The sequence below is a fragment of the Epinephelus fuscoguttatus genome, linkage group LG23, assembly GCF_011397635.1.
Source record: "Epinephelus fuscoguttatus linkage group LG23, E.fuscoguttatus.final_Chr_v1".
Classification (NCBI taxonomy): Eukaryota; Metazoa; Chordata; class Actinopteri; order Perciformes; family Serranidae; genus Epinephelus; species Epinephelus fuscoguttatus.
The window spans coordinates 34,488,666-34,509,914 of NC_064774.1; the positions used below are offsets into that span (position 1 = coordinate 34,488,666).

Below are 21,249 nucleotides of genomic sequence, written 5' to 3' on the forward strand. Positions count from 1 at the left end.
AGAGGAATGGCGATGTGCTATGATCTACCTTACACACAAACTAACAAACAAACGCTCATCTGACATAATCAAGCAGTTCTGTTTCCCACACATGCAGCACAGCACTGTACTGTACATACTGTATGCTGCTGCGGTTGTTTCATTCATCTCACAGACTGATTTAGCATTTAGCGTGTGCAACATATAGACCGATGTCACACTGTAGACTAATTAAGAGACAAATTAGACAGAGTAGCAGCTCTGTGTCTCTCTTGGTGTTGGTGGAGAACTTGTGAGTGAGTGAGTAGAGCGGAGCTGTGTGGAGAGTGTGAGAGAGGAGAGATGCACACTGGTATGTATGTAATGTAACGCAACTTGACCCTATATCAATATATACGGTATTATCTAAATTTATATCTTGCTTGAAAATATACTGATATATTGCACATAGTCGTTATATCACCCAGCCCTACATTGGGCCTGTAGAGCAGGTGCACTAGAGACTAGAGACAGCCACAGATTACAGTCGAGCTCAGCCGAGCATGGTCTAGTGGGCAACTTCTGCCGGTCGAGTGGCTGGCTCCCAGTTTAGCGCTCAGCTAACTTAAATTGGGATAAAATAATTTAATCTCGCATCTCTTTTAGATTTTCAAAATGTCAGAAACTGAACCTTTTTTGGCCTCACATCTCCATCCCCTGTAGTCGTCCTACTCCACATATGTAACTAATGCAGCTGTCAAATAAAATAAGATTGAATGTTACCCTAAAACATGGGTGTCTGTAGGTAAAGAACAATTGTAGACCATTTGGGACTGACGGTAAAAGTTAATCATGATAAACAGGTTGTGATTGAGGAGCTATCAAATCAATCCTAAAGACAGTATATTGAGCCAAAAGAGCCCAGCTAATGAGAACAAGAGCTTTGAGCCCAAAGCTGGCAATCAAATAACAGAGTATTTGGCAAGTGAAGTAGGCGAATTACCTCAAGAAGATCCCACTGGGCTACATATCAGCTCTGCAAACTTATGAGTACTGGACTGAGCTGTTCTGCTTTTTCTGTTCTCTTTAATTCAAAGTGACTGAATGGGTACAAAAAGACTTTACTACTGCCAAAATATTGCCCACATCCCTCTTTTTCTGCTTCTCCTTCTGTGAGAGTATATGATAATGAATCCTTGTGCAAGTGCGTTACACAGATATCATTGAAGGCCCTCTATGAGTGAGGAAAAGATGTAGTTTGCAAAGTCAAGGAAACATTAATGCTAATAACTGGTGAAGTATGGCTCAAGGCTGTCAGAGATTCATTGCCTTACCTTTTCGGGGCTTCTAGGAGTTCACCTAGCTCCTTGTATTCCATGTGAAAGACACTGGAGAAGGAGTTCTGCAAGAAGAATACAAATAAGTTCATTTGTCTGAGACAGACTGAGTGATGTGGCTAAGACCTGCTGGGTGGTCAACATGTGCTTGTCTATTAGGATCAGATAGCAACACATGAATAAATACAGGTCGGTTAAGTCTAGATTCTCCTCGTCCATGCTTTGCTGCAGGTCTGTGTGTTTTCTGGCCATATCAACTTCCTCATTCCTCCCAATTAAGCCATTATTGCTAAACCTAACATCCCAGTAGCACAAGTAAAGCAGTGGTACAGCGCACACAGCCTAAAACACATCTCAGAGGATGAAAAAAGGGGACGTTGATCTATTATCCACTAAGACTTGCCAGAAGGAGAGTTTATTTTGACATTCCAGCGCTCCTTTGCCTTTCCCCACCTTATAGGGACTTGTTTTCTCTCGACCTGCACTCCCAAACCCTCGCAAAGGATCCTTTTTCCATTTTTAAGAGGTGGGGACAGGATGTTAAAAGATGGACAAGGCTTCTCGGTTTTGGAAAAATTTGCTCCCCTACCCTTGCATGCACATACACACACCTTCACTCTATGGCACGAGTTCACCCTGCTCTATCTAGGTGAAGGTAATAAAGCTGTTTTAAACAAAAAAAGAGATCTGGCATTGTTATGACATTTATTGGGGTCTCTGGCAAGTGGGGAAGTTTATAACAGGATGACACAAGATAATGGAATTCTTTTCTTGCATGCAGGAATATTGAAATAAATCAGGCTTATCTTTTTGTATTCTTCAGAAACATCAGTCAAAGTGTACATGTGAAGGAAGGACAAAAGAATGGTTCCTTGGTCACATCCCAGAGGGTTTTCACATGCAGGTATCAGCATCAGTTGGAGATACATCAATCCCATGCAGTCTGCTCACATTGTATAAACCTGCAGAGCAATCACTAATTGTAAAGGGGCTGGAAGAGCGCAGCTTGGGAAAGGTTGAGTGATCCAACTCCAGACGGTCACCATCATTAATTGACTTCCTGTCAAATTTGTAGCTCAAAATCATTTGCTCATCATTAAGCATGTCAATTGAGTTCTCCTGGTCGCAGGATGCTCTTCTAGAGAAGCCTTATTTTTTCTCATTTTTTTCCCATAAACTCAGCCATGTTGCATTTAGGATGGAGTCAGAGGTACTTTATGTTTTTGTCCTTACTTTAGTAACAGAGGTTCAATGGAGAAGACAAGGATGTTTTACACAACAGATTTTATCTCAAGGCAACCTTAAGGAAGATGCTTTGTGCAACTGCCCCTGACCTCACCTGAGCACTGTGGGGGTACAAGCACATGAACGTCCCAAACATAGAGAATAAGAAGAATACTAGAATTAACGTCTTGCTACTATATGCATCCACAAACATGTCAAGTTGCAGTTACAGTAATAATTTTACTCCATCTCAGTCTCACCAAGCATTTAATTTGTGGAAGGATAAAGGGCTGACAACCATTGTAGATCTGTACATTGCTGAGAAACTTCCTCTCTTCCTCAAACCCATTTTTGTTATTTAAAAGACAGACATTTTGTTAAAAATCTTTGAAAACTGACCAAAGGAACATTCTTTTTATGTTTTGATGAAACATCACCCTGGCTCTAAACATCTTGTCTCAAAATTTGTGTCAATGTTTCCTAACATGACTGTCGTCTCATTAAACCACATCAAATCTGTGTGGGAGTCAGATTGGTGTAGAGTTGACTGAGGAGGTGTGGAAGGAGGGGATGGAGAGGATCTGTCTAAGCTAATTAATGCTAGACTGCAGCTGATTCAGTTTAAAGTCATGCATAATTTACATTATTCCAAAGAAAAGATAAGCAAAATGTATCTTAACTTATCTGATATCTGTGACCGATGTAATTTCGCAACAGGCACTCTAGGTCATACTTTGTGGTTTTGTCCTAAAATTGTTCCTTTTTTCTCTATTTTTTCTCTCTCTTTTTCTCTCATAGGATGAACGCAAGGTCTCAGTTCAGAAGTTCCCTCTACAGGTTTTTGAGATATCGTGTTCAAGAGAATGGGACAGACAACTCAAACACATAAAGCCTCCGGCCATGGCGATTGCCAGCACTGAGGCATAATTAGAGAATCCAGGCAGAGCCTCTGCACAAAAATACACCGCCACACACTTCTAATAGGTCAAAGGTGATAACTGAGGGGCATTACTTCTGTTTATACATTGTTTTTTAGAAAAGTCCTGCATAGTATTTCTTTAACTGTTTCTTGATATTTTAGTAGATTGTTTCTAAAATTTCAAAGAAAAGTAGAAGCTTATCACATTCCCACTTTCACTATAGTTTTCTGCAGTCCTTCCTTTGGGCTCTGGAGGTGTCATTAAGCCAAGGCAAACCTTCAGTCTACGGCTTTTTCAATTTAAGGGGAGCAACAGTATTCAGAACAGAAGTGCAAGTGGTGCTAAATAAGGAGGCAAGTTTCTCCAACAGTGCAGATTTTGGGAGCAGCTATTAAGTCTCAGAGAACTACCTGGCAGTTGAAGAGTTAATGAGTTAAGTGTTAGTTGTAGCTAGAGCAGTGCACAGAGAGAAGAGTTTTAGCAAGAGAGAAAAACAGAGATGCATCAAATGTAACAGCTCTATGATCAAACAAGCAGACAAGCATTCATTATTTGCAGATTGCAGATCGTCTAAGTATTGTCCTCTCTGAGGAGCAAAGGTAGAAGTAGCATAACATTGTCAGACTATTACAAAAATCATTTAATGAGATGTTCATGCAGGCTCAAGGGTGGATCAACAAAGCTTATGACTTTGACTCAAGAAACAATTTTGCATCCTGTCAGCAACTAACAGTCCTTTTTTTTAAAAACAATGACTGCAATCTTTCTATAACCATAACCAAATAGTTTCAGCCATGCTAACAGTGTGGCTCCTGGGATACCCGTGTTGATCAGCTGGAAAAAAGTAGTAACTTTGTTCCATACTGATATACTGTTACAGCTACTGCACTGTTTGCCTTGTAATTTCGTACACACATTTATGGTCCCCAGGGGATGACTTTCCTGATTGACTGACTTTTCATCTAGCGCCACCAGCACGTGAGAATGACTGAGCTAAGATGCTCTGGGACTTCCAGATCCAGACTGACAAACTGGTGATGGCAAACCAACTGAACCAGTGTTCATTTTGTTGATGAAAACTATGACAATTTTTTTTTTTTGTCAGTGACCTTTTTTTAAATCCAAAAATGAGACTGTGACGACTTATAAATAGATATAGGATCTTGATATGACTTCATATGAGTCATCCTATAGGTGGTCTGGTTTATTATTATTATTATTATTATCATTATCATTATCATTATTACTGAACCCATTTTTAAACAGATAAATCCCGTTGAGAAACATGTAGAAATATTAGAATAGCTACGCACAATGACAAGAACTAACCAATTCATTCATCCTTGTACTTATAAGAGCTTTTAAACCAGGCAGAGAGACCAATTCACATGGTTTCAACTCTTTTTGAAGACTATTTGAGTAGCAGAAAAGAAAAGGAAGATAGACTGGGTAGAATGGGTTTTGGAAAGACAGGAAGAACAAATGAGAGAATAGAAAGGTAGGTAGTAGGTGGTTTAACAACTGTGAAGTTTGGCATAACATGTGCACACACTCAAACACACTGCCTAATTTGTTTCAGGACAACTGTTGCCAATTCTAGTATCTACTGGAGAGAGTTAAACAACTCACAAGAACAAAACACTCCCAGTGAGGAGCCCAATGTTAAACCCTATCACACATCATTCACACACGCCGACCCAGAAAACACATCATTCACACACCCCAACCCAGAAAACACACATTCCTACATGTACACCATACACATCCCCGCACAAACAGACACAGTGCATTATGCATGTATGTAAACACAAACTGACAAAAACACACACTGTGCGCACATACAGTATGCATGCAAGCATGCCATTAATATCAGGCATATGCCACCAAAATATGCAAATATGCTACATACAATGTACAATGCATTCACAAGCAATCACATATTATTTCATGTACACACACTTATAGATATGCTCACGCATGTGCAGTAAATTGCAAATACATCACACATATTGTTCTGACCCAGGTCAGTACTTTCTGGTATGGTTGTGCTTGTGCTGATCTGCAGTGATCTGTAAGATGTTCTCTGTCCTCATCTCAGAGTGTATGCATGTGTTGAAGTGTGATTGGGTGTTGCAAGGCAGGTGGTGAATGCTGATTGGGCTGGCTGAAGAAAATTGCTGACACCGGATTGGCCCACTGCGAGTCAGAGGGTTTTTAAATTTTCAGCTGACAGAAGCTCTTCCCTCTTCAGGTTAAAGCAAGAAATAAAAATGTGAATTGTGTATATGAATTCTGTAAATATACAGAAAGTAGTTATATGGGTTATGTTCATGTATTTACAGATGGTTAAAAAAATCCATCAACAGGAAGCACTGGGGCTGCTGTTGCAATTCCTAGTAGAAGAGTGGAAATGGGTAAAAGAATGTCAAATTATTTAAGTGTGTATACAGTTGAATTGTTTGCTACTGTGATTGCGCTAGAGTGGGTAGAGCAAGCCAGACCAAACCATGTGCTTATATGTAATGACTCAGCATCTGCTTTGTGTAGTTTAAAGCGAGGTACTTCCACATATCAAAAAGACATATTGTATGAAATATTGAAAATGCATTCAAGAATAATAAGACAAGGTATAGTAGTCAAATTTATTTGGGTTCCAGAACATATGGGCATTGTGGGTAACGAGATAGTTGATTTTATAGCCAAGCAAGCAGTTAAAAAAGAAAATATATCATCATGATCAAGTTATCAAAACTGGAAGGAAAGAGTATAGTATGGAAGAAAACTAATGAAAAATGGCAGCAGCACTGGGAGCAGGAGGTGAGAGGGAGACATCTATATGCACTACAGAAGAGAGTGGGCGCTGGGAGAAGCAGGGGAGGAAACAGGAGAGAGGAGACAGTGATGACAAGACTTAGAATTGGACACAGTGACTTGAATGGGACACTTCACATTATAGGAAAACATGTAAATGGATTATGTGACTATTGTCAGACACCAGAAACAGTGGAACATGTGATTACTAACTGCAACAAATACAGAGAGGAATGGAAGGAAATGCTGGAGATGAGGAGAGAAGAACTCACAGGATCTAGCTTAAAGGACATACTTTTGTGTGGTGAGACTGGGAAAGGCAGAAAGTATCTGATATGCGTTCTAAAAAGAACTGGATTGATATGGAGAATATGAGGCACTGGATAATATAAGAGTCAAATAACTCCAGAAGATGGCGGTAATGCAACGGTAAGGATGCAAGCTGCCGTTAAACCGCAGAGAAGAAGAAGAAGAAGAAGCTCTTCCCTCCTTTCACCTTTCCACCACCAGCAAAGCCAGTACTTAGGCCCAATCCCAAACTGGCCCCTATCCCCTCGCCCTATTCACTCTTCCTCCGTTTGCGTGGTCACGCGGAGCTCCGCCATATTAAGGGCCGTCCCAAACCAATTATCGCTGAGTGCGAGTGGACTGCTCAGCCCTTAGATAGCGAGTGTGCATCAGTGCAGGCTTCTGATGAGCCCTGCAGGAAGCGCAACATCACAATGGAGGAAACAACGTACAAATGTAAGAGTTCCGTCTTTCTACTTGGTAAAATATTTTAGATCATACACACACATTTGTTTTCCTCACACTGACTATACAGTCTCAAACAAACTCACAGAATGTTTGGTGTCAAAAGATGAAAACCTACATGTCCATATGCTTAAAATAACTATTTAAAACTAAAAAAATTCCTCATCCTATTTTCATGATTTTTAAAAAATATATAATTATGTGTTCACAGGGACAGAAGAAAAAACAAAGCAGTTAATCGATCTACGGATTAAAAATGAGTCTCTTTGCTAAAAAAAGGAATGCTGCAAAGCAGGGATGGAGGTAAGATTGCCCAGATTAATTAATAAAGTTCATCTGTGAATGTGTAAACTGTGTCTATAAAATATGAACAAGTTAATTACTTTGATTACACTGCACTGTATCTCTTATCTGACTTATTAAAAAATTTTTTTAATTTAACTCATTTTAATTAATATTTAAATGTTTTTTTTAATAGCCTGTTGCTCTATTTTGCTTTCACAAAGCATCTGTCGGTATCCATGGTTACATCTGCTTCCTTCTTCCAGTAGAGTGGCGAGGGCGTCCCATGGTTTGGCTTCTCTTTCATACACTTCCCCTTAATCAGGAGTGCCCTCCGCAGCTGCGAGTGTAACTTGATTTGGAGTGACACTCGGTAGTGAAGTGGTAGTGGGTAGGCAGTGGTTTGGGATTGGGCCTTAGATTGTGTTTGTGCTTTTGTTTGTAAGTACCTGCAGGCAAAAACTTTTGATTCTGGCAAACTAGTGTGTGCATTTTGAAAGCTTGGTTCAGTAGAAAAGATATTTGATTGATGTTGAGTAGGTGAGTAGAGTTTTGTTTAGCAGCTTTATGTTTAGGATTGTTAGTAGATTTTTCTTGTGTTATTTTGTAAAGCACTGTATATAGGAGCACTAAAAGCAGTATTAGTAGGAGTGAGAAGCCCTTTTTGTTTGGCATTGCTGGGTTCTTTTCTCCTGTTTTGAAAGGTAGAAGTTTAGGTAAGAAAATTGTGTTTTGTTTCACTTTTCGTTATTGTTAGGTAAATTTAGGGACCATTGGTATCTTTTTGTTTGTTGTTTTGAGCACTGCTCACATCTGAAGGAAAAAAAACTGCTTCTTTGTTGTTTAAAAACTGTGTAACTGGCTTTTCTTGGGAATGGGAAGAGGGGGGAGTCACACATCATGTTTTGTCTACTAGGTTCCCCTAGACCGGAGACATAACAACATACAGTATACTGTGGATATTAACACACACACACACACACACACACACACACACACACACATAACTGATTCTAAATTGATGCCTCAGACTGCAGTAAAATGAAGTGAGCCAACGCAGACTGACATCTTAAAAACTGTTGTGTTATTGTTGGTACGGTTGAGTGTTAAAGACAAGCACTGCCATTTACTTGACCTGCTACAGGAAAGATCCTCCTCTAGAGGAAAGGTTATGTTAAAATCCACAGACCTGTGGGTCCTGTTTGAGAAACTACAGACATTTAACACTGACACCTGTTTACAGAGGGCCGTCTGACAGATAAGGCCAGTAAAAGTCTCTAATCTCAGAGTAAATGTTTAATAAGGAAAGAGAGAAAGAGGGGAGAGGAGAAGAATAAAAGAAACGGAGACAGCTGGTCTGGCAGCTCTGAGGTCATGAGAGGGACAAACACACACACACACACACACAGATTGTATAATAATTGGATGGACTGTAACAGAGCCTATGAAGCTCTGTGCATTCACCTCAATACAATTCAATACAATTCAATAGAAATTTATTCATCCCGAGGGAAATTCATGTGCCAGAGAATGCTTTAAATTACAGTAATGCAAGTTACAGTAACAACAATTAATGTTCACAAACCAGTAACAACCAGAGCAACCAGTGCATTCCCCAGGTCAGGGTCACTCACTGAGCCTAGTTTTTAAATTAATTAAGTATTCTAATTGAAAAAACAAGAGTTCGGAGGATGACTTCCAGTGGCAAGTAGCGAGGACGCCAACTCCTGCCACACACCATTCCTTTCAAATGAATTAATCTGAAATTAAGGTAGACCTAGCCTACCCTTTTATCCGAATTTATTCTACTTTGGCAAAATGCGGTAATTTATGCCTTCTAAATCAGGCTTATGCAGCACAGGTGGCAGCATAATGGATCCTGAATCTCTTGGCAAAATGATCAGAGGAATTGTCCGTGAGGAGATTTCAGCTGCGCTTGACAACAAGTTAAAACCCATCCACGAGGAACTAGAGAAGCTTGAAGGGACTATCAAGTCATGTAAGTCAAAAGTGAGAGAGATGCGGCATTGTTCATCCTGCAAAGATGCTGGTCACCTTCTACAACAAAACCTTTTCCTTTACTCACGCAGCAGAGGCTATGGATTTCTATGAAAAGCAAGTGAAGCCGTTGCTCACTAACCCCAGCTACACTGCAGATTTAACATCATCAGGCTAGTAGATCGTCTACAAAGGAGTGGACAGATTATTTTACGTCCCAGCCTTTCAACTTTCTAGTTGAATGTGGATGTATGGCTGGCAAGCAGGTATGAGATAACTTTTTTTTTCTTTTTCTTTTCTTCTTCTTGTGGAAGACTTGAGTATTTTTTTTTTTTTTTGCAACAATTTTTTGGACTATTTTTGACTAGGACTGAATATGAGAGACAATTAAGTGACTCAGAATAACTGATATTGGCTGTTAGCTGATTGGACAGTTATTTATAGAAGGTATATTCTCATTCCTTGAAAGCTTACAAATGCTGGGCTGGAAAGTAAATAGGCCCACTACTATTTTAATTTTCACTTTTGTTATTATTATAGTTATTATTTTCAATTTTTTTCTACTATCAATAAGGGTTAGGTTGAAGGGAATTCAATTAGGAACCGTGTGAAGGGGTACGCTCTGTTTGTCACAGCTTTGCTAGTGTTGTGGAGTAATACGAGTCAACAAGATGGGGTAAATAATGATTTTGATCACATAAATCCCAGTTTGGATTATTTCAGGACTTCTCCCCGTTTTTGTGTTGGGGTGGGTGGGGGGATGGAGTTTTGGAAAAGGGCTGTGGGCCTAGTGGGAAGATTCTGGCTTGAGAAGAGGGAGGGTAGGGGAGGTTGGGAACGTGCTGGCATTAGGTTGAGTTGTGTCTTACCAAATTCTTTATAAAATTAATCAATTTATTAATCAATTTAAAGTTTTTTTAGGGGGTGATTATAATACAGTTATGGATCCCTTAATGGATAAAACAACTAAGACTAATGTATCTCCAAATACTCTTGCCCTACGTAATTTAATTTCAGATTATGGGCTTTTGGATATATGGAGAACACATAATCCCACTACAAGAGAGTATACTTTTATTAGGGCAGACGTGGTTCCTTCTCAAGGATAGATTATATTTTTATTTCTTCCCAATTGGTTCATCGAGAGTTCATAAAGCAGAAATAATACATATGTCTCTGTCTGATCACCATGCCAATTTGTGTGTCGTCTTGCTAACTGCATCTCCCAGTCGTGCAACACGCTGGCAGTTTAATATTAGTCTTTTGCAGAACTCTGACTTTACTAATCAGTTTAGAGAAGGGTTAAAGGAATTTTTATCCATTAATAAAGGCTCTGTCCCTGATGCTAGAATTCTGTGGGATACCACAAAAGGCTTTACACGGAACAATTCAATTGCGTTTGCCTCTGGTCAAAATAGGAAGCAACTTATGGAGATAAATAATTTGGTACATTGTCTTTCTTCCTTAATTCACCAACAACACAACAACTTTTCTGCTGATAGGGAGAAAGAGTAGGGTAAATGGGGACCCATCATGCCCATTGTGTTCAGGTACTGCAACCTTAAAGCATATTTTGTCAGGCTGTAAAGTGAGCTTGTTACAAGGTCGATATACATGGCAACATAAGCAGGTGTTGAAATGTTTAGCTACAGGCATCGAACGAAGACAGGTGAATTCAGAAGGTGTTAAGGATAGCAGTTTAGCAATTCAGTTTGTCAGTGAGGGGGAGAAATACAGAAGGGATAAGTTAGTAAGGAGGCAAGGGTTTGGCTGCCTAGAAGGTGCTTGTGATTGGGAAATGCAAGTAGATTTAGGGGGAAAGCTTTTTGTTCCTCAGGAAATAGTTTGTACCAAGCAGAGGCCTGACATAGTGTTGTGGTCAGTGAGTCAACGGACAGTGTATTTCATTGAGCTGACAGTTCCTTGGGAAGACTCAGTGGAAGAAGCCTATGAAAGAAAAAGCTTAGGTATGCAGACTTAGGAGCAGAAGCTGAGCAGCGAGGATGGAAAACTAGGATTTATCCAGAGTTTGAGGAAGACAGTGAAGGAAATGTCAGATGAAGCAGCCAGAGCTAGCCAGTGGATCTGGATGAGAAAAACTAATGTCAGTTGGGGGCCAGCAGGGGGAACTACTAAGCAGGGTACATAACTCCTTGAGATCAGGTGGAGAGATCCACCAATCAGTCCTCTCAGGAGAAAATCCAGGAAGAGGAAGGTTATTTAAGTGTGGGAGTTGCCTATTTGAATCCCTTTTGCTTGAGACCATGCTGCAAGGTGAGTGTGTTTGCTGATCCTGTGAGATTAACTATCTCCTTTAACTTTAGCTTATATTGGAGTTATGCTATGTAGTGTGTGAAATAGAGTATGGTTATTCACTGAGTGCTGATCATTTCTCTAGAGCACAAACTTCTTGTGTTTATTTGATTTTTTTTTTTTTTAAATGGGGAAAATATTTGAATCTAGTGTACTTTTTGGCTACACAGCCAACTATACCATCCTTTGCCCAGAAAGTGCAGATCTACAGTCTACATTCCCCAAGGCAGCAAGCAATCAGTGATACCATCCACCAAGATCTGATAATTGGGTGTTGTCTGCCACTGTCCCTTGTGGGAAATGAACATTTTAAACACTTTCCTGAGACTGTGGATAACAAGTACACACAAATCACAAGAAGCACAATTACTGAGAAATACATACCAGTTTTGGTAAAGCAAGTTAAGGAGACTGTTTTGGAGAAGCTGGAGAAAAAATAAACAGTGTCCTTAACTACTGTCATCTGGTCTGATCACAGGCTCCACTTCTTCCTTGGAGTAACATCTCATTTGTGCAATGAGTCAAAGGGGTGCTATGCCCTTGAATCCTACTTGCTAGACTGTAGAAGTTTCCCAGGCAAACATAGTGGAGAGTGAATTTCCTTTGCCTTTGATCACAGAAGAATATGGTATCTGTCAGAAGATAAGTTATATTGTCACAGACAATGTTGCCAACATGAAGTGTGCTTTTAAAGTTTGCATGCCACAACAGCAGTCAGATGACAGCGAGAGTGAGGAGGAAAATCTAGATGATGAGCACCTCATTTTCTACTTTTGGTATTTCTTGTTTTGCTCACTCCCTGCAGTTAGTTGTGAATGACGGCATGAAGGAAGTTAGAGCCATCTCTCGCGCCATTGCCAAAACATCAAGCTTCTCAACTCTGTTACACAGCAGCTCACAGTTCAAAGACAAGTTTGAGGCTGCATTTGACTCTTCTAAGACTATTCCAACTGCAAACAACACTCGCTGGAACAACACTTTCAAACAAGTGCAGGCCCTCACAGCTCTGGACCATAAAGCTCTGACTGAAATGTGTAGCAAGGATTATGAAGAAGTGGTATTCAGCACTCGTGAGAGGAACCAAGGAACTGACCTCAGTTCTCTCTGTGTTTTTTTTGTTTTTTGTTTTTCTTTTTAGAAAATAGGAAACATCTGAGTAAATATATCAGTGTATTATATTTCACATCATATTTAATTATTCTTAATAGGCGATTATAGCCAAGTACCATAATGGCATGCAAATAAACACTCAGGCAAGTTCAAAGTCTGGGCTGAGGCAAAAAAGTTGGGACTCTGGGTGCAAGCGATACAGTAACGAGACGTCTGTATTTTTCCTTTCATGTGGCTCACAATCGCCTTCTCCCCCATGTTGGCGATGTCAAACGATTTCACACAAAGCTTGCATCTAGCTCTGTGTGTGAACTGGGAATCCTTGGCCAACCAGTATTTATATACAGCATTGTCAAGCCATCCATCCAAAAACTTGCATCTACCCATTGTGAACCACGTGAAATTTGTCTTCTTGTCGAAGGTGCAGTGTTGGAGTGAAACTTGATACTTGGGGGGCTGGAGGAGATTCATGGGGCAGCGGACTGGACACTTGGTATTCACTTAAAAGCAAACTTAAATAAAAAGAAAACTCACATTTTGATGTTTTGTTGTGATTTTCCTTTGATATATATACATGGTCTTGGTCTTGTCTTGGTCTCGACCTCCAAAAGTCTTGCTCTTGTCTCGGTCTCGGTACTCTCTGGTCTTGGTAATGTCTTGGTCTCAGTTGGTGCGGTCTTGACTACAACACTAATAAAGACACCTGCAATATCCTGTCACTCTGGTTAAACCACAGTGAACACGATCAACGTTAGGGCTGGGTAAACCTGCTAGGGAGCCTTGGGGTGAATATGGGCCAGTAATTCTGTGCTGAATTTCTCAGAATTTCAGATTTTTCTGAATATCAGTTTGTGGGGAAAAAAACAAAAACATTATGAACTTATTGTTTTTGAAGTGTCCACAGGACACCCTCATACAATAGCTGAATGGTTGCAGCAGTGGGTCAGTTCCAACTGGGGATTGTTGCATGCCTTCAAGTGTGGCCTACATTTTTTCATTTTCTGTATATTATTATCTCTATTGCACACTTGAGATTGTTGCAATGTTTACAACAAGAGCCTTCCTGTCAGTGGGTCTGATCTTGTTCGAATAAAACGAGAGAAAGTTAAACACTAATGTTTGTAACCTAATACAAACCACTTCAATGGCATTGCATTCCCCCTAGTAAACTCAGACCTAAACCCAAATATTAAATGGTGAATAGTTGATACTTTGTGAAACCAATATTTAGAATAACTTGACATTCAGTATAGTCAGCCATCAGCCCAGTGTAATGCATTATAAATCTAAAATCATGTGCTTGGTATTGGTGGTGAGGCTGGACTTAACAAGGACTTTAAATGTTTATTGGAAAATATTACTCATGCCAGAGAAGTAAGACATCCTGCATGTTTGGATCTTTACTGGATAAAAGGGACAAAGTAAACATAAATATTTCATTCCTGAATGAAACTGAATTCAACTGCATAGCATGTTACCCCAACACCCACACATGAGCTGCTAAATGGTCAATAATGTGCTCTGAAGTTGACATTTTGTAGTATCATTACGTACAACAACACACCATTTACTAAAAGTATTTACTGTATCTTGACTGCCAGAATACCAGACCTGTCACATGTATTTTTTTTTTGTTAAAGGCTCATGGCTGAGGGTAATAAACTTGTTAAAAACTGTTGAAATTGTTTATTCAAGCATGACATGTTACCTTACTCACATCATGTCTGAAGTAAGCAGTACACTAAGGTTAGGTTCAGTTAGTTTAGGTCAGGTCAGGTTAGGTTAGGTTAGGTTTGCTTAGGTTAGGTTAGGGCAGGTTAAGGTTAGGTTAAGTTCAGTTAGGTTATGGATTTATGCCCACCACTACGGACACAAAAAGTATAGAAGCAATCTGAGAGAGAGACCTGCCACTCAATCTCTCTACTCTCTCTCAAACTCAGATAAATCGGTAAAACTAGGCAGTGCTGATCAAATATAAACTAAGATTCTATAGCTAGCTGTATTGCCTATTTCTCTCCTAGAAAGTCTTCAGAAAAATATTTTAGTGTACTGTTTGGCTGTAATATGAGAATTTGTGAACAGGAAGCTGGTGCTATTCTGTTTCCTGTAATGTAAAAAGTTAGGCTGACAACAAGATCAAACATTAAAACTAAGCAATGCTGATCAAATATGAATTCTGTTACTGTGTTGCCTTTTTCTCACCTCAAATGTTTTTAGAAACATTTTTCAGTGTACTGATTAGCCATAATTTAACTGTGTCTCAAATCCCATACTTCCGTTAGTACACTTCAATGTAGTACACTATGTACGCTACATACTTCTTGCGTGGTGCATTAATTTCATCAGGGTAGTGTTGTCTCATATCATGCACTGCCCAGGGGCGTGTCTTGAATTTTTTTCTTGGGGGGGCAAGCTAGGGTCACAGACTGTGGAAAGGTGGCACACTGAAATTACATTTTTTTAAATGCCCCACAGTCTTAGATCATAATAAACGGTAGGCTGAGGTATGAATAATAGAACTATTATATTTACCCAAATAATGCACAGAACAGTGTAGCATCCAGCATTTAGAAATCTTATCTGACTGAGTAAAATGTTTTTTGTTTGTTTGACTGGGTTGACCTGTGCTCTGGAAGAGTATACTCAGTGATCGAATTGTTAATTTTGAACAAGGGGGATGCAAAGTAGCTTTGATTTTTTTGCGTGCACACATCATCATATATGACAGCACAGATGTGCAAAATTAATCAAGATAAAGAAAAATGGCATGATATATATACTTGCTGCCTTTAAAAAAACACAAATAATGCAGTAGTATTGCTATTGCAATACAGACAAAAACATTAGAGTATAAATAAGAGTAGTTCTGAAATAGCTGTGAAAATGAATCTTAGAGTCACTCTTATCCTATAGACATTTCCTTAGCCAGTTATAATTTTTCCTTACCTGTGAAGCCTTGGGCTGATAATTGGCGCTGCTGTCAGATCCCTGTCCTGATACCTGCCTGGTTTCTACCTGTCCCTCTTCTAGTATCTATTGCAATAATATAGATAATAAATGTGCAAAGCAAAATTTATAATATGATTAAGAATAGTAGTGGTGACATAGCTGTGGAAATTGATCACAAAGTCACTTTTATGCTTTCCTAGCATGAAACTAGCTAGCAAGCAATTTAATATAGGTAACAATAACATTAGTATTCTTGTTAACTAGCTTAACTTGATACATTGGCATCTATTAATTAGTCATCATTTAGCAAACATTACCTACATGCAACAGCATTACTCAACTTAGACGGTTTGTTTGGAAGAAACTGTGCAAGGGTTTTTGCTTCTTGCTGGCTGGTTTGCTGAACATAGTTAACACAGCAGCACTGTCCAGCAGCACACCTCTCATCTGTGTGCCATTGATTCTGATCACAACATGACAGAGTGTATATGCGCTTGGCGCTGCCTACTCATGGTGCGTTTAAAGACGGCTCGGAAAAACACGTTACCACATGTTAAAAACGAATTGAACGGTTGTAACAGCTGTAAAAAAGTGCGGGGGGCGGAGGGCAGAGATAGGGGAAGTGCGGGGGACATGTCCCCTGTGTCCTTCCCTCAAATTATGTCAGAGAGACACATTTTGTCATTAAGACTTACATTTTGTTTGAGCCCACAAACCCAAATAGTCTATATTTGTATATTTTGGTCTACAAAAGCAATGCTTTCCAGTCAGTGTGAATTACAATACTGCAGATCATCACAACACAAACTTGGACAAGCTTATTGGCAGCTCTGGTGGGGGTGGCCAGGCAGGGTGCCAATCATATTCCAGGGGTAGCCAGTGCCACCCCCAGCCACCCCAGTGGCCACGCCCCTGGCACTGCCGTTTTGCACTTACCAGAAGTGACAGCGACTTTTTGTTTTTTTGGAACTACCTCTTCTTTGCCTTCATTTTAAACAGCAACTTCCAAACAGACGGCAGAACATTATCGCTAACATTTGACCGCTATCTCCACCCACACATAAACCAAATTTATGCCACAATGTCTGTGCTGATTAAAATGTGCTGCCGTAGCTAGGAGCAAGTTAGTTAGCTCGCGAATTCTAATGTTAGCTAGCAAGCATTATTGTTTGCAGTGCAAAAACATTATAGACCCAATCAATGGTGGTTTTGGGGGGGGGGGGCAACAGGGGCCAGTGTCCCCGTAACTCCAAGCCCGGCCCCCACTGTGGCCCCCCCGCCGAAGAGTCGGAGGGGGAATGTGGAACTTAATCGTCTCAACAGGTTGCTGGTCAGATGACTTAAAGAGGCACACCCCCTGGATCATGCATAATACACCACACAAGAAGGAAAAGGGCGCGAGTTTTCTAGTGTTTAAATACAGTGTTTCCCATACATTGACTAATTTGCCCCGCCACAGTCTCCTAAAATCGGTCAGATATAAAATGCCTCCAGTAAATGAACGTCACTCTGTAGCGCACTGGCTGGAGCGCCTCCTGAGAATTCTCTGCCCCCCACCCCGGCCTCACCAAAGACGTCGCTCTCCTGGCGCTAACGTGAGCTTGAGTTGATAGAGCAGACCGCATTTCTAAGCAGAATATTGAGGAATACTGACATCTACTTTGTGAAGCATTCTTGAAAACACCCAGAAAACATCAGTAGAGAATTGTGTGGCTGTATTTAAGACAACTCTGAGCCTGCACGGCAATACACAACACCATTGAGGTAAGGTCTGAAAAGCAGTAATTTGTGCCCGTTTGTGTGTAATTTATTTGAATCTCACCTTTTGTTTTCTTTTCGTATTGCGTATTTTGTATTGTTTTATGTATCTGTAACTGTGTTTGTGAGTTTGAGAGTTTTAAAAGAATATTTTGTCTGCACGTGACTTAAAATAATGAAATAGCCCTCCAGAGGCAGATCAGTACGTCAGTCATTTTTCTTTTGATTACTGAAATGTTTAACCACTCATCCTTAGCCGTATTTTAAGTGTAACCCTTCACCATAACATACCACTAGTGTTTTTGTCAGTAAAAATATAACATTTTTCACACATAAAAAGCACAAAGATGTTGAAATCTAGGCATATTCTGCCATCATAACTTCATAACTCTCAGAATTCACCAGATCGATGCCTTTAAATCAAAATATACAAAATTTTCTCCCAGGAGAGCATGCCCCCGGACCCCCCTACACACATATATATCATATTGTCCAGACTTAGATATTTGACCGTACTTGTATGTGCCCCTGTATCAAAAGGATTGGCCCTAGCTTGCCCCCCCCATTGAAACTGGCCTAGAACTGCCACTGGACCCAATAAACATTACTGATGGCTTCTATTCAACAACAGTGTTGGTACTTAGTGTAAAAAACATGTATAACTAACAGGCTCCTTGTTGTCCGCTACATCGCAAAGGTGGCGACTGCTGAGGGTGAGAAGTGTCCATCATTCCACACAACTTTTGGGCTGTTTTGAGTGCATCAGCGTTACACTACATTTTCCTGTGCTATGCAGTGTGAACGCACTTAACACACTTGTCCACTCAAAATATTGTGTTTAAAGTGTTAAGTACAGAAGTATGCAATTTGACACACTCTGCAAGACACAGACACACACTCTGTTTATTACCAGCTGGCCGCCATATTGTTTCTTGTAGAAAAATCAAGCGGTAACATTGTGGGCTGAAAAATGAGGCCAACAAGGAGGTGCCAAAGAACTGCAGTTCCTCTAATGGCCACTTGAGGCTGGCTCCAGAAGCCAGTCCACAGGCTCCTATGTTAAAGTGCCCAACTGTACAGCAGAAATACACGTGTTAACAGCTTGGTGCAAAAAATAGTTTTGGTCTCTTTAGCTAATTTGCCCCTTACATGCCTTTACAAAACTCACCCTTAACAGCCCTTAGCTGATATTGTCCTCAGCTATTGTCCTCAGCTTCTCACCCCTGCTCCAACCTCTTGCCCAAATATGGTCACTTCTGGCTCCAAATATCCAAAATGTCCTACTGGAGTCCTATGAATGGAAACCAATTGGTGACGCCACATTAGCTACGCTTATTATTTTAACAATCTATGAGAAAAATGGCCAAGCTCGCATTACGTCACCCACCAACGGAAGCATTTACTGGTCCGGTGCAACATATTGCATTCTAGTCATAGTAGGTTTTCTGTCTCTTAAGTGAAAGCAAATGCAACAACCCCTCTTCTCTGTTTTCTAGTATTTGTGTCTTTTAACAGCATAGACAGCCCATTATGAAAATAGCATCTTCCCAGCAGTGAAACACATCTGTAATAAGAGAATATTAGAATATTAAACACATTGGGGTCCTGCCCTACTGAAGATTTTCTAGGTTCTTCACACATGTTCCCACCAACTTTTACCTGCAACTGAGTTATCTGTATCAATTACAATCTGTTTTGTTTCTCTAGTCCAACAGAACTAGAGTGAAAGAATGTTTTATCTTTAAAACTTCTTTTTCCTAAAACAAGTGTTGGAAAGAGAGCAGTATCTTATGTATATTGTACGTATGTATATTAGGGCTGCTTGATAACGGGAAAACATGTGATATATGATAACATTGTTGAATATTGTGATAAGGATATGACTCGTGATAAATAAACAAATATTGAAGTATAGAATTTTTTTTTTTTAAACCCACAGTTAAAACAAAAACACACTGAGAACCACCAAACGTACACAATCATAGAAAAACAAAACAAACAAAAAAACAACAAAAACATACACACGAAAAAGACACACACAAAAAAAAAATACAGGTAAGCAAAAGCGGTTGTCTCAACCAGGTCAGTTTACGACAATATATATATATATGTATATATATATATATATATATGTATATGTATATATATATATATATATATATATATATATATATATATATATATATATATATAGATAGTCATGTTACATTTGTTGCCCCCATATTTATTACTCTTGACCATTCCTCTTTCAGGTATGTTACTACTGGGGACCAGCCCCTTCAAACTCTTCAAGAGTGCCTCGTAGCACATGTCACATTCTCTCCAATGGTAACATACATAAAACGTTTTCATACCATGCTGGAATATCAGGTGGTAATTTGTCGAGCCATTTCTGTAATATTGTGAGACGTGCATCATACAAAACGACCCTTTGAATGTACCTGTATCTATGATCATAAGTAGAATCTAATCCCAGCACAAAATTATATGGATTTAAAAGAATACTCCGTCGATTTGGAAGTTATGCCCTTTCTCTATCATTTTCATAGTGAGACAACATGATCAATAGTCGTATCATTTGACCTGCGGCCATATGTTCTGGACACTCGGGTGAAGAGAGGAGCAGAGCTGTCAAATGATCACCACCTGGTGGTGAGTTGGATCAGATGGCAGGGGAGGACGCCGCGCAGACCTGGCAGGACCAAACGAGCAGTGAGGGTCTGCTGGGAATGCCTGGCGGAAGAACCGGTCAAGATGATCTTCAACTCCCACCTCCGGGAGAGCTTCGACCGCGTCCCGAGGGCAGAGGGGGACATTGAGTCTGAATGGGCCTTGTTCCACTCTGTTATTGTCAAGGCGGTGGCGAGCTGTGGCCGCAAGCCGCTGGGGCCAGTCGCGGTGGTAATCCCCGAACCCGCTGGTGGACACCAAAGGTGGGGGGAGCTGTCAGGCTGAAGAAGGAGGCCTACAGGGCATGGTTGGTCTGTGGGTCTCCGGAAGCAGCTGGCAGGTACCGGCAGGCCAAGCGGAGCGCAGCAGCGGCAGTCATGGAGGCAAAAACTCGGACTTGGGAGGAGTTTGGTGAGGCCATGTAGAAAGACTATCGATCGGCTCCAAAGAGGTTCTGGCAAACCGTATCGCCCTGGATATCTCAAGGATCTGGATGTTGTAGGGCTGTCTTGGCTGACACGCCTCTGCAACATTGCGTGGACATCGGGGGCAGTGCTTCTGGAGTGGCAGACTGGGGTGGTGGTCAAGGGGACCAGAGGGGACTCAGCCTACCCAGTAAGGTCTACTCCAGGGTGCTGGAGAAGAAGGTCCGGTTGATAGTTGAACCTCAGATCGAGGAGGAGCAATGTGGTTTTCGTCCCGAACGCGGAACCGTGGACCAGCTCTTCACCCTCACCAGGGTGCTGGAGGGGGCATGGGAGTTCGCCCAACCAGTCCACATGTGTTTTGTGGATTTGGAGAAGGCTTACGACTGTGTCCCCAGGGGCATCCTGTGGGGGGTGCTCCGGGAGTATGGGGTTGGTGGTCCCTTGCTAAGGGCCATCCAGTCCCTGTACCGAAGGAGCGCAAGTCTGGTTCGCGTGGCTGGTAGTAAGTCGGACCTGTACCTGGTGAGGGTTGGACTCTGCCAGGGCTGCCCTTTGTCACTGGTTCTGTTCATAACTTGGACAGTCCTTGGACAGGACAGGGTGTCAGTTTCGGTGACAGGAGGATCTCATCTCTGCTTTTTGCGGATGACGTGGTTCTCCTAGCCCCATCGAACAGTGACCTCCGGCTCTTGCTGGGACGGTTCGCAGCCTAGTGTGAAGTGGCTGGGATGAGAATCA

The 21,249-nt window shown here is 40.8% G+C and overlaps 1 protein-coding gene across 8 annotated transcripts in view; it reads right to left on the reverse strand.

Moving 5' to 3' along the window:
• The window catches only part of pde5ab (phosphodiesterase 5A, cGMP-specific, b), a 287,017-nt gene that overhangs the window by 120,503 nt on the left and 145,265 nt on the right, over positions 1–21,249 (reverse strand). For all 8 annotated transcript variants that reach the window (XM_049568813.1, XM_049568815.1, XM_049568812.1 and 5 more), the window contains one exon: positions 1,293–1,360. In XM_049568813.1, the coding sequence (XP_049424770.1) occupies positions 1,293–1,360 (68 nt within the window). The remainder of the gene's footprint in view (positions 1–1,292; positions 1,361–21,249) is intronic.